Here is a 16,365-nt window from a genome sequence, read left to right as displayed (position 1 = left end):
AATATGAAGCACACACATATTCTCCAAGTGTCATAGCGGCAGAAGTAAGAAAGAAGTGCTTTATGCTACAGCCTCCTGGCTGACTCAGCCTAAATAGGGAGTGGTTCAGCAAACATTTTATAAGCACAAGGTCTGGTTCAATTCTGGCATCTCTAGTTAAAGGTTTTCGGGTAGCAGGTGTTGGGAAAGCTGCTGCCAATTAAAGTTGACACTGCACTAGACAGACCAATAGTCTGGCTCCAATAATCCAACCCAATGCCCTTTCTAGCTGATCTGAAAAAGAGAAACCAACACAGCTCTCGTCCGAGTCTTCTTAATGATAGAGAAGTAAAAAAACAAAGGAAGTCCCCTCTGTGATCCATCTTCAGTAAAGTACTGTACAAGGAGTCTCTTAAAAACATCTATATGAAAGCTAGAGTTGCCAGCCTCCAGGTAGTGGCTGGAGATCTCCCGGAATTACAACTGGTCTCCAGGCCACAGAGATCAGTTCACCTGGAGAAAATGGCTACTTTGGGGGGTGGGCTCTATGGAATTATGCCATTATTCCCTCCCCAAACCCCACTTTCTCCAGTAATTTCCCAGCTTGGAGTTGGCAACCCTAATGAAAGCACTGGGATAGATCATCCAGAGATTTTCCCGAGATTTGGAGTACAGTAGCAGAGAGAGAGAGAAAGAGCATGCACAACCACTCACTAGGAGACTAAACAGAAATCAGATTATTTTAAAACTGTGACCTCTAGCAATGTGGGAGGAGAGAACCATTAGCTCTCTTAGCCACTCGCTGATGACAAGCGTATCTCTAGATCTCTTTCCAAAGATGTGGAAGCACTTCGTTAAAAGATAACCCCTAAAATGAGAGCCCACTTCCCTTCAAATTGGGAGCTCTTAACATTACATGCAAGTTGATTCTGAGAATATAGCTGTTACAGTTGTGGGCAAGGACTTGGGTTGGAAGCAGGGCTTTTTTTCAGCCGGAACGCGGTGGAACGATGTACTGGAACCTCTTGAAAATGGTCACATGGCTGGTGGCCCTGCCCCCTGATCTTCAAACAGAGGGAAGTATAGATTGCCCTCTGTGCTATGGCGCAGAGGGCAATCTAAACTCCCTTCTGTCTGGAGATCAGGGGGCGGGGCCACCAGCCATGTGACCATTTTCTCCGAGGGCAACCCACTGAGTTCCACCACCTCTTTTCCCAGAAAAAAAGCCCTGGTTGGAAGTGTAATGGCGAGTGTAATTGCATTGCTCGCAACAAAAGAATACAGGATCTTTTCTCCTTCTGAAGTTTGTGCTTAAGGCATTTGTTTAATATCATGTGTACAAGTTTAAAACTCAGGGATCGACCTCATATATAAATATTCCCAGGACAGTGATTGTTTCCTGAAAGGCTATAAAAATAATTCAGGGCCTTGAATTAACTTTTTTTCCATTTTCTGAAAATGTCTAGTATTTTGCAGTCAATCACAAGGTAGCTTAGATTGTGTACTCAATGAAGAATTCACTTGTTTACACTTGAAAAATTTTATTTTTGTTCCCAACAGCTTCAAAAATAAGTAGCTGCATTAGGTCCATAGCAAAATCCACAAACAAGATCCTTTTATTAAGATCAACCAAAATAACATATTGTGAAAGGCATGTTATCCAGAACTCAGAGTCCCAGAGAACTCAAAAACTTGCACAATCTTTGTTATTTTGGATGGTCTTTTTAAAAAAAAGTTTTATGTGGATTTTGGTTTTGGATTTTGCTATAGACCAATATGGCTACCTACTATTTTTTCCCCTAGTTTCGGAATAACAGACCTTAGCTGCTGAAGAAAAAGACATTTCACCCAAAGGAAAATGTCTGTGAAACCAGGGCTTTTTTTCCAGCTGGAATGTGGTGGAACAGAGTTCCTGCACCTCTTGAAAATGGTCACATGGCCGGTGGCCCCGCCCCCTGATCTCCAGACAGAGGGGAGTTTAGATCACCCTCCACGCCGCTGGAGCAGCGCAGAGGGCAATCTAAACTCCCCTCGGTCTGGAGAACAGGGGGCGGAGCCACCAGCCATGTGACCATTTTAGCTGAGGGTGATTTAAACTTTAAAAAACTCCCCCCTTGTTTCAGCTGACACAAAGTGACGTTATTGTGCGGTCCTGAGCTGGCAACCCACTGAGTTCCACCACCTCTTTTCCCAGGAAAAAAAGCCCTGTGTGAAACTATACTAGGTAATACTACCACAGTTGGGCTTATATTGACTCTTAATGCACCAACCTGTACTGCAGCAAGCAAAGGCCTTCAACATTGTACTATTGCTCTCAGTCTTTTAAGGACCTTTGATTATTCTTGGTAGTTATATTTTCAGTCGAATGGCTTCCATTTTGCTGCTGCTTCATCTCTGCAATCTGATACCAGCTCACCACACTTGCATCCATAGGGTTGCCAGCCTCCAGGTAGTGGCTGGAGATCTCCGGGAATTACAACTGGTCTCCAGATCACAGCGATCAGTTCACCTGGAGAAAATGGCTACTTTGGGAGGTGGACTCTATGGAATTATGCCATGCCAAGGTTCTTTCTCTCCCCAAACCCCATTTTCTCCAGGTTTCTCCAGGTGTCACCCCCCAAATCTCCAGGACTTTCCCAACTTGGAGCTGGCAACCCTATGCATCCACAATGCAGATACAGAGGACATCATCATTCAGGCAGATACATCACGGCCTGAAACAGGGCTTTTTTCCAGCAGGAACGCAGTGGAGCGGAGTTCCGGAACCTCTTGAAAATGGTCACATGGCCGGTGGCCCCGCCCCCTGATTTCCAGACAGAGGGGAGTTGAGATTTCCTTCCGTGCCAGTGAGCGGCGTGGAAGGCACTCTAAACTCCCCTCTGTCTGGAGATCAGGGGGCGGGGCCACCGGCCATGTGACCATTTTCTCCAAGGGCAACCCACTGAGTTCCACCACCTCTTTCCCCAGAAAAAAGCCCTGGCCTGAAATATATGTTTTTTTCTCCCTTCTCCAATATCTGGAGAACTCAGGCTTTACAATGTGTTGTGACATTTTGGCTGGTCTTAATAAAATGTATTTGGATTTTGAATATCTGCGGATATTTCAAAGAGTAAAACACACACAGAGTACAATTTTTTAACACTGTAAACTTTTGGAGAGAAAACAGTCTCTAATGGCCCCAGAGATGCAGACTGGAAATTCATCTTGGGTATGCTAATCAAACAAAGCATGCATCCTGGGTCAAATATTTCCATCACAGTGGAGGAGGAAGAGGTCAGCATTGTAAGAGAATAAGCCCCAAATTTTCTTTCAGATTTTTGCCTGACTTTGAAAAAGTATATTTATAGAAAATGCACCTTCTACCAGTACTACAAAAACCCATCATAGGCTTTAAATGAGTAATGCTAGCAATTAAGTTACCTCTTTTCCTCTGCCACATCCCCGTGTATGGACCAACACTTCCAGCGAACTCGCACTTCTCAGACCAGGGGCCATTGTCTCCTAGGACAAAAACGAATAACTTGCTGAAAAAAGAAACAAGGTGGCAAATATAATCCAAAACATAGACAGCTGGTAGTCATAATGGTCAGGGAGCACACACCATGGCCCCCATCCTTCAAAAAAAAATTACCTATTTTAATAAAGTGACTTCCAATATAGGAGCCCCGTGGCGCAGAGTGGTAAGCGGCAGTACTGCAGCCCAAGCTCCGCTCACGACCTGAATTCGATCCCGGTGGAATCCGGGTTCAAGTAGCAGGCTCAAGGGTGACTCAGCCTTCCATCCTTCCGAGGTCGGTAAAATGAGTACCCAGTCTCCTGGGGGTAAGGTGTAGATGACTGGGGAAGGCAATAGCAGACCACCCCGTAACAAAAAGTCTGCCAAGAAAACACAGTGATGTGATGTCCCCCCGTGCGTCAGTAATGACCCGGTGCTTGCACAGGGGGCTACCTTTTTTTTTTTTTACTTCCAATATATGTATGGACAGTATATGGATATTCTCATGGTGCTTCCTTTTAACATTGTACCAAACACTTGTTGCCAAACTTTGAGAGAAGGCCACAAGAAGGTGCAGGAGAATTTTAGTGAATTTTCTAGTGAATTTCAAGGAGGCTTTTCTATTTCCTTCTGCAGCTAAATACGTTTATTTCTAAAGTGGGATGTGCGTATGAGGATATCCAAGAGATGTATGCTGGGGAGGGAGGGGAGTTGAAGATGGTCTCTTTCAAAAGTGGAGAGAGGTCCTCTCCCGCAAATCCCAGACTCTGTTGATATTTAATTTGTTCATAAATTATTAGGTATTGGCGATGAGCAGTGAAGGGGCCAAGTTTCTGGATGATTCCAAATTATTCAGGTGTGGGAAGCAAGTTGTGCTTCTTCTCTGCATTGCTTAGTACCTCTACAAGGTTGGATTTGTACTTGTATGGTGCTGCTGCGGACGTTCCTGGGACAGGTCCGGAAGGAAGAGAAAGATGCTCCCGTTCCCCTGCCCCTTTCCCAAAAGAATACATAAAGAGCCAGACTGGATCAGCCGAATGGTCTGTCTAGTCTATCTGAGGATCAGCAGGTGTCCTCCCTCTTCCACCTAAGACCACCACTTTTTCTGGGTCTGCCCTCGGTCATGTGCTATGCCCATATGTATGCCTATATACCAGGGGTGGCCAAACTTGCTTAATGTAAGAGCCACATAGAATAAATGTCAGATGTTTGAGAGCCGCAAGACATGATGCATTGAAGTGACTTCAAGATGAAGAGGTGGGTTTGGGGGAGTGTCCTGAAAATGACATCACAGGAAGGGGTGGGGTTTTGGTGCAAGATGCTGGAAGTGACATCATCAGAAGGGGTGGAGCTTGGGAAGAGCCATCACTTGATCTTTGATTTGTAAGTGAAATCACAAAAGTGATGTCACATTCTTGCTAGGCTTCACCCCCAAAGTCCCCAGGTAATTTCTGAGTCAGACCTAGCAAGCAACCCCAACATTTTTATTGAATATATGAAAGTCATGGAAAGAAAGAAGGAAGGAAAAAAGGAAAAGGGAGGAAAAGCCATGGAAAGAAAGAAGGAAAGAAGGAAAGGGATGGGGGAAAGACATGAAAAAGGAAGGGAGGGAGGGAAATAAAATAAAATAAAATAAAATGTATGGCCACAGCGATACTCAGAGACCACTGGGAGCCGCACAATATGTCTAGAAGAGCCACATGTGGCTCCCGAGCCGCAGTTTGGCCACCCCTGCTATAAGTAGCCTATGGATATGATGCCTGGACTATTTTAATGACTGTTTTAAGATTATTACTGATTTTATAGTTTTATGATAAATTTACTGTAGTTCAAGTTCAAGTTCAAGTTAGCCTTTATTGGCATATATCAACAATTCAAGTTATCCACTTACAAAAAAAGAAAAACAAAGTTAAAAGGATATTACATTATGGATACATAAATACAATTATAGCTTATTTCTGTGGTATCCTTTGACGCAACTTCAAAATGGAATGGAGAAACTTAGCCACTTAATGTTGTGAGCCGCCCTGAGCCCATTCGTGGGGACGGCAGGGTATAAATCAAATCAAATCAAATCAAATCAAATCAAATCAAATCAAATCAAATCAAATCAAATCAAATCAAATCAAATCAAATCAATAGTCCAGCTTCCTTGAGGTGAAAGTGAGACGGCTGGCCAATGGGAAGTCCTTTTCGCACTGGGACTTTAAAGCACTGGGACTTTTTTATCTGTTCTGCTTCCCATGTTTTCAGGAGTTTCACACTTGCAAGGTAGTCATGGGACACAGTACTGAGTCGCTTCTCGCCCAATTAATGTCAATGCGAACTCTATACTCCCCTTCTGCTTCTTTTCCCTTCCTTCCCCCCAGGAGCTGATTGGTCTGTGCAAAATTAACCACTCCCACCCTCAGCTCTCTGAATTCCTTTTCCACCATTTTTTTCCAGTAAAGCGAGGTAAGGGTCATAAGGCTGCTTCTCCATTGGCTTCCTTCCTCCCGGGTATGCACGCACTATCTTACTTTTTTTTCAAAGCCAGGAACAATTCCTAACATTGTTGCTTATTCCTTGCTGGTTTTCAAAGCCAGGAAAGGGTTAAATAGCTGCTTTTCCCTTCCTCTCTTGGGGTATGCACACACTCTCTTTTTCTCCCAAAGGCAAGAATGGGTTGTAAAGTTGTAACATTGTAACCTTGCTGCACATTCCTCCTGGATTTAAAAACCAGGAAAGAATTAAATGGTTGTTTTTCCCTCCCTCCCAGGCATATTTCATGCTTTGCCAAAGAGAAAAAACCCCAAGCATTTTGCACAGTCCTTTGAAAACAAAGCAGCAGGGAAGCTGCCGAGGAAATGAAGGAGCAGTATTTTAACCCTTTCCTGCCTGGCTTTTAAAAAAAAATGAGAGTGGAACTAGCACAAAAAGTACGTTTCCCCCGAACTCCACCACCAATTGCGTCTCCAGTGGGCAGAGGACAGCCCAATCAGCAAATATAGGAGAGGGATGGTTTCCAACATTGCAATGTTACTACGCTTGCTCAAAGTTTTTTTTAAAAGTGTGATGTGGATTGCAAAGCCCCGAAAGCCCAAAACTGCACCAAGGCTTCAAAGCCCATTTAAAATGAAAAACAAGATGCCCAACTGCCTTGGACAGTGTGGAAGGTAGGGTGCCATGTGGAAGCCATTGCCATTGCGGCGAATACTCATAAATGGCAGTTTAAACTGTAAGCGCAAAAGGGGCCAGAGTCAAGTCCAGCTTTTCAGAAGGGACTATATAGAGGCTGCAAAGAGATTTGCTGATTTTCTTGGGCTTGTCCAAATGAAAGTGCTATAACACATTTTCTCAGGGAGGAAAAAGCTATCCTTCCACTCCAATAATTGCATCTCAAGCATGGGGAGAGAAAACAATAACCACCAGTAATTTGGCTTGGATTTTAATGAGCCACACAGCAGTTCCTGTCATTTGGAAGAAAGCAAGGAATGACCTCATTAAAAGAGGATTTAGGAAGTGGGTATTTTCTTTTTATTTAATGACCTGTACTTTCATTTTCAGACGTGTGCGCGTAAAATAACATGCTTGACTGAAGATACCCAAAGCTATCAAAGTTCCCACATTTTGTGTATTTCAGAATCTAAAACAACAGAACTGCCAATACTGAATCCAGATACCTTTAATAAATCTCTTTAAAAGGCAAACAGGGCCCATCTAAACATCCATATTACACATATCCTCTTGATATACAAGCAGCTAGCAACCTGCAATCATCAGGCACATCCTAGTCTATTCTCGGTTTTCTGAAAACAGGGGTTCTCTGCCACATGTACAACATACATGATAATCATTTTCTGTGCGGTTAATACTGCACTATTTGAGGCCGAAAGCCAAAAGAGACAGGAGACTGTGGCATCTGTGAATGTATATTCTGGTCATTTTTAAAGGGCCAGAGCAGCTGCACAGGACCCTGAATTTGATTCCTTGTTTGGGACCTGAGAAGGGTCAATTAACTGAAACACTATAGAGATATTTCGGACTTTAAGATAAGCACAACATTGATGTGCCGATAGAAGACTCTTCTAGCTGCTCTGAGCTCTCTTAAGGAACAGACGTGTTACGCCTCCAAGCTATACGAATCTTCAGATTTAGGCCATTTCCACACAGCCAATCTTTCCCGCCGTTGTCCTGCTTATTGTGTGTGTTTTGCTCAGTTGCTCTGAAAACTCAGCCTCCACACACACTCCCCAAAAGCGCGTACCTCGCACTTTGAGGTCGCAGGTATCTTGCAGTGATTTTCCTTTCAAGTCCATCACTGCAGGAAAGGGGGAAAGCAGAGGCTCCCTCAATGCAATAATTTGCAGAGAAAAACGTGAGATGGAGGGTCTAACTGGTAAATTAAACTGAGCACCGCCAACAGGTATTTGCTTTCATGTCCATCAAGGTATCATCTAGGTCTGTTAATGTAAATACCACCTCTAAAGGGCAACACAAGGCAGCAACATTTATTAAAGACTAATCTGCGGTCCGTGTACATATGATTCACATTAGTATCCTGCTTTTCTTCTGAGGATCTCACTGTGGTGTACATGGATTTCTCACATTTTTATCCTCAAGGACAACCTGTAAGATATTAATGCGGAAGGACAGTGATGCCATTTCCACATGTCCTTATAGGAATGGCCCACTTAGGGAATGCTAGCAGCTTCCCCCCACAAGCCCAGTCATCTCCATTTGCAAAACGGTTGCAGGCTGATTGATTTCAGGTTTTTTGGTGCCTTTTCTGAGACTAAACTCTCCCTGTTTTTTTCGTTTGCCATGGGCTGACAGAGCACTTCTGCATTCTTTTTGGGCATGTGAATGGTTAAAGCACTCTGAGGAATCATCCAATCACAGCCCAGTTCCTCCCCCGAAAGATCTCAGCATGCAATCGCGCATGTGCAGAGCAAAAAAAAAAAAATCTGAAAGGGAGGCCAGCGAAGATGACGAAAGTGCCCCACCTCCCCTCCCAAACTGCTTTTTCTAAGAACTGTGGAGGCTGTTCTGTGACCTTAAAGCACAAGGTAAGTGCTTTTGGGGAGTGTGTATGGAGGCTGAGTTTTCAGAGTGATTCAGCAAAACATACACAAAAAGCAAGCAAAGGGCGCTGTTATGCCAATATAGATTAAAATCACATGACAATAATCAATACTGAAGAGTACTAGGCCAAGCTCCTGTATTCTCTAGAGGAACTTTTAAACTTTGCATGAACTGTCTGTGTATTTTTTACTGTGTTAGGTAATTCTAACAGGTGTACTTTCATCCTTAGACAGTTAATTAAAATAGTGGACTCTATCGAGATTAATGTTCCTCTATCAGAGATTCAACCAATGGTGATCGTTCAACTTAACTTTTCCTGACACTTATCAGAGATTAATAGTTTTCTTTTGCAGATCTGAATATGACATAATTTTTTACTAATTGGAAGGCTGTACTATGGAGATTATGAATATTCAGTGAAGTGTCAAACCAATCATTATTTGTTTGTGCTATCATGTGAGTAGACCTTAAATATTTGCATATGATGAGGTATATAATTGCAAACACAGATAATATGGCAGGGTACTGATGGAAGAAATCTCTTGAGAGAATCTAGGTGAGAACTTATTCTACCTAAGTATTTCATAGAAACTTTGAGCATGTTAAACTTAGGATTTATTAAGAAATGTTAGCAAACTTACTTCTTATTGCCTCTCTGTGTTCTGTTTTTATAGGATTTATATTAATAGCCATTTATATTTTGATTACTTGCTTCATTAAAAAACTAGGGTGTATTTTCAATAAAGTGAAATAAACTTTAGACAGGTGTCTGTGTGTTTGATAAAGAGTTGCAAAGCAATATTGAACCCTATATAAATACATGTACTGATAAACAGCTGGTTCAAAGAACTTACCTGTTTGACAGGTCTGAAAACTAATTGCTGCAAGCTTCCCAGGAGAGAGAGATACATCTTTCTCTTGGCTAGTTGAAGCTTAGTTTTAGACACAGGCAAAAGCTCGTTACAGCGGGAACAACCGGCTGTATGGAATCAGCCTGAGTGACTCAATGCTACACAGTGGGCTTCATGATCGTGGGTCTAACCACACTTTATGCTGTTTCAGTATCTGCACTGGGTCTTCTCAAACCAGATGTACACTGGAAGTTCTGTATTGGGAGCTCCCTGTGATTTATTAAACTTAAATCTTTTGTGCATGTGCACGGGGAGGGGCTGATTTGGATTTGAATCAAGCCAATACTCCAGCCACTACATCTGAGCTATTGAGCATGCTCTTTGAACAGCATATTGCACATCACTGTCTATTTTATTCCTCATTTATTAAATGACTCTGTCTAATTAATAATAATAATATTAGATTTATATACCACCCTTCAGGACAACTTAACACCCACTCAGAGCAGTTTACAAAGTATGTTATTATTATCCCCACAACAACAATAGCCCTGTGAGGTGGGTGGGGCTGAGAATGCTCCTAGAAGCTGTGACTAGCCCATGGTCACCCAGCTGACTTCAAGTGGAGGAGTGGGGACTCAAACCAGTTCTCCAGATTAGCGTCCCACGCTCTTAACCACTACACCAAACTGACTCTTCCCTGCCTTCCCCACCAAAGAAACATTACCCAAGCTCAGTCCAAAAAGTCTCCTTGTGTTTCCCATAGATCCTTGCATGATTCCCTTTATAAACAGTTATCTAAACAATCTTTATTACAGTAACCGAGTTTTACCGCCTCACCTGTGAACCAGAGGAATGTGTTTTCCCTCGCAGTGCTATCAACTTTTGCCTTTATTTGTCCCACCAGGGCATCCATCTCTCTCAGGTTGGCTCCGTATGGATGATTGCATGGTGGGTCTGTCATTACCAAAGGCACGTGCATATGAGCCAGAGCCAAATACAAGAAGAATGGGCGGCCACTCTGGCTAAACAAGAAACACAGGAATACACACTGGTTAATTAAAGAATGGAGGAAATGTTATGAACAATCACATAGGGACAGAATAGAGAGACACAGCTGCCCGTAATCTATTACCACTCCTATTATATTTGCCGATGCAATTACACAAAGGGAACTCCGTGAAAGTGGCACTCCGAGCAAGAACAGCCTGCACGTGAATTGAACACCACACATAAAATCCTGCACTTGAGCATCTCCGGGTAATCCGTTCCCTCAAACCCTGGCCTCGAAGAACTCCCCCCCCCATTCCCCCCCCCGGTCTTCGCATCTGTAATCAATTCACATCTTACCTAATAAAATAACATAAATTACTTTTAATTTGAGCAAGGAATGGTTGTTGTATAACCATTCATAACAGAGTTATAGCCTATTTACTGGTGAAGGTTGTTGGCCATTTTGATTTCTTCATCCATCCCACTCCTGCAGTTCTTTTGGGCCAACATGTGAAAGTGGAGGAAAGACTGCCAAGAAAAACCATACCCCAACACTATACCTCAGATTTCCCACAGAGTCTAACATTTTTACCATTTGCTCTTGCACTAGGGTTGCCAGCTCCAAGTTGGGAAATTCCTGGAGATCTGAGGGGCGAAACCTGGAGAAACCTGGAGAAAGTGGGGTTTGGGGAGGGAAAGGACCTTGGCATGGCATAATTCCATAGAGTCCACCCCAAAAGTAGCCATTTTCTCCAGGGGAACTGATCTCTGTGGCCTGGAGACCAGTTGCAATTCCGGGAGATCTCCAGCCACTCCCTGGAGGCTGGCAACCCTATCTTCCACTATTATGCTTGCCTTAGGCACTAATTGCATCAATTAAGCTCTTTCCTACTTCCCTATGATGCAACTACACAAGGTTGTGTTTGCGTAGCATTAGCACAAATCCACAGGTCCATATATGCTGCAGAGAAATATCACGTGCATTGTCCTAAATTCTTTAGAGGAAGGGTGGGGTAAAAATGAAATTAGATTGATATTAGATTCTAGCATCCCCAGAAAAAAGCTTGGGCAGTGGTGTTCTTTCCTGTTATGAACTAAAAATCAGCTTTCCGCTCCAATTCTGTTGCAACGTTTTAAGATTTTTTGTGTGTTTACTTTCCTTCTCCTGTTGCTAAGTGCCACTTCAGAAGTCTGAGGCCTACGTTCATACCGCCGAGCTCCAACCCTGCCAGAAAGTGAATGACTAAAAAAAAAAAAAAAAGATAACAGGGGCCATTTCCTCTCCCACAGTTCAGTTCCTAATCTCATTATCCTTCATTTCCGTCAAGCGCATGCAGTCACAGCTTCTCTACGCACCATTCCTGTTTGTCTCTTTTGCAAAACTGCGAAGCAGAGCTCGAGCAATCTCGGCCTTTCCTTCGCAACCTGCCTGCCAAAGGGTTTTGATTCTATATTTCTCTGAACCACTTCACCTGTTTTTCCTATATGTTCATTTGTTTTACCCTGTTAGATTTCAGTGCTAATAACAATCAGAAAAGAACAGTAACAGCCTCTTTAGATTACTGAAGTAAAATGGCAAGTTTTTAAAAAAAATGTTAACACTACAGTCATTTTTTCTTCAGTCCAGAACTGGTAATATATCCATTCTTATTTATTTACTTCATCTATACCCTGCTTTTCTAGCGCTTATCTTTCCGGCACTCCCTGTTGCTCCTCACACGCACACTTCTCAGCGAGCCAATTTGGGCCCCAAACGGGCCCAATTCACCCCATTTGGGGCCCAAATCAGCCTGCAGAGAAGCACAGGAGCGTTCTCAGGGGTGGTGCAACAATGTCACCCCCTGGGAAGTCCATTCCCTCACCTTTCCTTCCCCTTCGGCCAGGTGAGTAGAGGCAGGGGTGAAGGGTAGGAGCAGGAGATCTCCCGCCCCAAGTGGGGGAATGGCATCCCTAGGCTGAGTGTATGTGACTGGCCCAAGGTCACCCAGCAAGCTTCCATAGCAGAGTGGAGATTCGAACCTGGGTCTCCCAGATCCTAGTTCTACACTCTAACCACTATTTAACACTGGCTCACTGCACATGAAAGTAGCCTTGCTGGAATGTAAACAATTGTACTTAAGCATATCTGAAGCTCCCTTATACTAAGCTTTATGCCATTGATCCTCCTAGCTCAATGTTATCTACTCTGGATAGGCAGAAGCTCACCAAGGACTGGGGAAAGTAATCTTCCACAGCTTGGCTACCTAAGTTGCCAGAGTTGAACCTGGGCCCTTGACCTTGACCTTGACCATATGCATGGGGATGAATGGGGCTGCAGGAAAAAGTGGAAATGTGCAGCGCTGCCCCTCACCTGTGAGAGAGTCGTGACTCACTGGCTGGGACCCATGGACTGGGTGTCCACCTCCTAACAGTGTCATACTCTGAAAAATGTTGTCCATGTTGCCTTGCAATGTCGCAGCAAGTTATGCTAGACCCCAAAAATGATGGGAAGCAAGAGAAAGTGTGTGTGTGTTTTTGTGTGTGTGCATATTATGTACCGTTACGTCACTTCCAACCTATGGCGACCCTATGAATGAAAGACCTCCAAAATGTCCTATCATTAACAGACCTGCTCAGACCCTGCAAACCGGAGGATGTGGCTTCTTTTATTGAGTCAAGCCATCTCGTTTTAGATCTTCCTCTTTTCCTACTATCTTCTACTTTTCCTAGCATTACTGACTTTTCTAGGGAAAGAGGTATGTTTATTTCTCATACAAATGGACGATTAACAGCAAGCATAACCAGACTGTATTTTCAATACTTTAACAGATGTTAAAATGAAGATAGAGAACAAATGTGGCTCCAACATTAGAGCCACTCAGAGATGGATATACAAGATTAAATACTTTCAAATGAGAGGAAAGTACATTTAAATTCTCAGAGCAGTCAAAAAGAATTTCTAGGAAGGTTGTTAGTGGTTTTCAAAGAAATATTGGACGTGCAGTCTCTGAAGGAGCAAAAACATTAGACTAAAAGAGCTATATTGTTCAGCTGACATAGAAAACTGGATCCATGAGACTGTTAAAACATCCTCTTCCACAGGTCAGCCCCGCAAAATCTGCAGGAAAGCAGAAGAATTAGCTGACATGAGACTCGTGAGTAGAGGTGGGCACAAACTGTGAAAACAAACAAACCGTGTGGTTTGTGGTTCATGCATTTTCACGAATTACGAACCATGAACTTACACGAACTGGGGTAAGTTCGCAAACCGGTTCACGGGGTTTAAATGCCTCTTCAGGTGCCACTTCACAGCAGCATGGAAAGGGGCATTTAAATCTGCAGAACAGCCGCTTGTTGGAGAGATCCCTGACAAGCTGCTGATCATTTAATCAGCGGGGCTGTTTAAATGGCTGCACTGAGTGGCAGGGAAATGGCCATTTAAACTGTTGGTCAGGCTTGGCTGGCCGGCTGGAAACTCCTGGCTGGGCAGCCAAGCCCTGCTGTTTAAATCAGCTGCTTGTCAGGGATCTCCCCGACAAGCAGCTGATCCATGGGTTTAAATGCCCCTTTCTGTGCCACTTTGCAGCAGCACAGAAAGGGGCATATCAGTTTAACATGAACCAAACGAACCAGTAGACTAGTTCGTGGAAGTTTGTGGAAAATCAGCTTCCACAAACAGCTGGTTCCACGAACCGCTGGTTCTTTTTGGTTCGTGTTCCATTTTGTGCCCATCTCTACTCATGAGATCTTTTAAAATTCTAGGGTACAAAGACCAAGCAGGGAGATTTGATTTACACATTTTGCTCACTTTGAGGAGGGTCTGATTATAATGATTCTTAGGGCTGTTTTTAGAGTTTTCTGCTTCCAGCACAAAGTACAACCTGAAGAGTCACTTTACTGAGTAACAGACATTGAAACTGTTAATAGACAGACGCAAGAAGGTCTCTATCATATATAACCCAAAAGTAAGAAAAGATCTGACTGAAATTTACACACACAGAGGAGTTCCTCATATTAAATGGAAAGAGTGTGGATTAAAATGAGATGAAGTCAAACAAAGGAATAATTTTGTAAATCTGAAATGGTTCTAGTGTTCGCACGTTGCTGAAAGCCAACAAAACATACTGTCAAGAAGGTCATCAAAACAGGTCTAGGTGGGCCTGAACCGTTATTCATGTTCTATTTTTAAATCATCAGAGAACATGTCCTGTTTTCTTGTTTACAGCTATATTTATCTCCTCAAACAAGGCCTGCTCTTCCTCAGGGCCCTCCAGGGGAAATGGGTTGGATGACAATTGAGAAGGAACAGGATTTCTTCAAGTGTGCACTTGCATACTTTTATATACATGTTCGTGGACTTTAAACAAAACAAATTTGCCTCCCAGTACCCAAAATGATACACAGATATGTATTTTCATCTACCACCTATTGTATCAAGATTTCTCACACTTACTGCATACAAAAAAAATAACATTGATCAGTTTCACACATTACGGTTCACACAAAATGTATCTGGGGTCCTCACTCTGTCTTTCAGTCAGACAGAAGTTGCTGGTACCCTTGAATTCTTTTTTATAGAGTAACCTCACAGGCTTGCCCTTCTCTTTAGATTGCGCATTGAAAAGGAACCTATCATGCAGTGTACACACAGCTTGAAAATGGTGCCCAGGCGCAACGTTCAGGTGTACTCTTAGAAAGAATGTTCTAAGTGGAAGCAAGGATTGGCGGCTTGTATCCAACATCCTGATTGGATATTGCCAGTTTGTTTAGTGTATGTGCAGTATATCTGTTTCAGTATACCACTAGCATGTACATTAAAAAAAATTCACTGCCCACCACTCACTGAAACAAAATGGCAAGATAGGTGAAGTAATGAGAAATGGAGCAGGCAATACAAACGGGCAAAAAAAAATGAAATCAAATCATTTCAGAAAAACATTGGGGGGGAAATGAGTTTTCAAAAAGAGCAGAGAGAAAATGAAGAAAAGCCAGGACAACAAGTGATATGCAACAAAGCTATGGGGAAAACAATGGGGGGGAAATCCAGTAACGAAGGGAACTGAAAGTAGAACATTAAGGTTGTCTGGAAGATGCTAGGATGGTACCATGTGTTTCTGTTTTCGACTATGTGCACACCAACCACTAGAGAGAGGCCGAAAAGTGCTTCAAGTGGCACATGTGAACTGAGCCCAGGATTCAAAGTACACATTAGAGTGACAAACCTGGGTTGTTTCCCCTTCACATATAAAGTGAAAGTGATAACCTGATTTTTACAGCAAAATGCAGAGCAGAATAAAGGAAGTCAAACTTTCCCCCTCTAATGCCCTGCAGGCCTTCGATGGATGTTAGGATTCAACTACACATTACAAAGTCTTTGTGTTGTGGGGGAAACAACCACTGCCCCATGGAATCACTGTTAGCTTCATTCTGAAATGTATATGCAGCTGTGTAAGTAATGCGATTTTTTACAATGGAGCCCACAGTGGTCCATGTGGTTGATAAGTAGCGCTGCAAACCGGCCTAGAAGGTTTTTTGCCTCCTGGACCCGTTCCCAAGGCCTTTTTCCCCACTGGTCAGCAGGACCAGCACCACCATTGAGGTGGTGAGGTGGCCGCCGTGGGCACTGGGGCTCCGGAGGGGGCACCAGAGGGGCTGTTGGGAGTGAAGGCGCCGGCCACAGAGCTGGTGTGCCTGCCCCGCAGCTGCTTCAAGCTGGACAGCCCCGTGCCTCCACATGTCTCCGGCCGGCGCAGCAGCCATGGGTCAGGCACGGCAGGCGGCTGGGGTGGCATGCGGAGCGCGGGCAGCCTCCACATGCCGCCCCAGCCACCCGCTGGCCAATGGACCTGGCTTTGCCGCGTGATTATGTCATGTGATGACATCATCACGCAGGCTGGGGTGCGTGCACGCACACGTAGACCTGGCCGCGGGCACCAGAAACCCTTGCACTGGTGGTGCTGGCCAGGTAAGTGGCAGCAGGGGGTAGAGATCCCCCGCCCCTAT

The 16,365-nt window shown here is 43.8% G+C and overlaps 1 protein-coding gene across 1 annotated transcript in view; it reads right to left on the bottom strand.

The window, feature by feature from the left end:
* ARSG (arylsulfatase G) overlaps positions 1–16,365 on the bottom strand; it is a 148,893-nt gene that overhangs the window by 50,964 nt on the left and 81,564 nt on the right. The window contains exons 7-8 of the mRNA XM_054975854.1: positions 10,231–10,415; positions 3,400–3,480 (exon numbers count right to left, since the gene is read on the bottom strand). Coding sequence (XP_054831829.1) covers positions 3,400–3,480; positions 10,231–10,415 — 266 coding nt within the window. The remainder of the gene's footprint in view (positions 1–3,399; positions 3,481–10,230; positions 10,416–16,365) is intronic.

Source organism: Eublepharis macularius, chromosome 4 (genome assembly GCF_028583425.1).
Source record: "Eublepharis macularius isolate TG4126 chromosome 4, MPM_Emac_v1.0, whole genome shotgun sequence".
Taxonomy (NCBI): domain Eukaryota; kingdom Metazoa; phylum Chordata; class Lepidosauria; order Squamata; family Eublepharidae; genus Eublepharis; species Eublepharis macularius.
The sequence above is the reverse complement of the archived record's forward strand: the minus strand, read 5'-3'. Positions and strand labels throughout refer to the sequence as shown.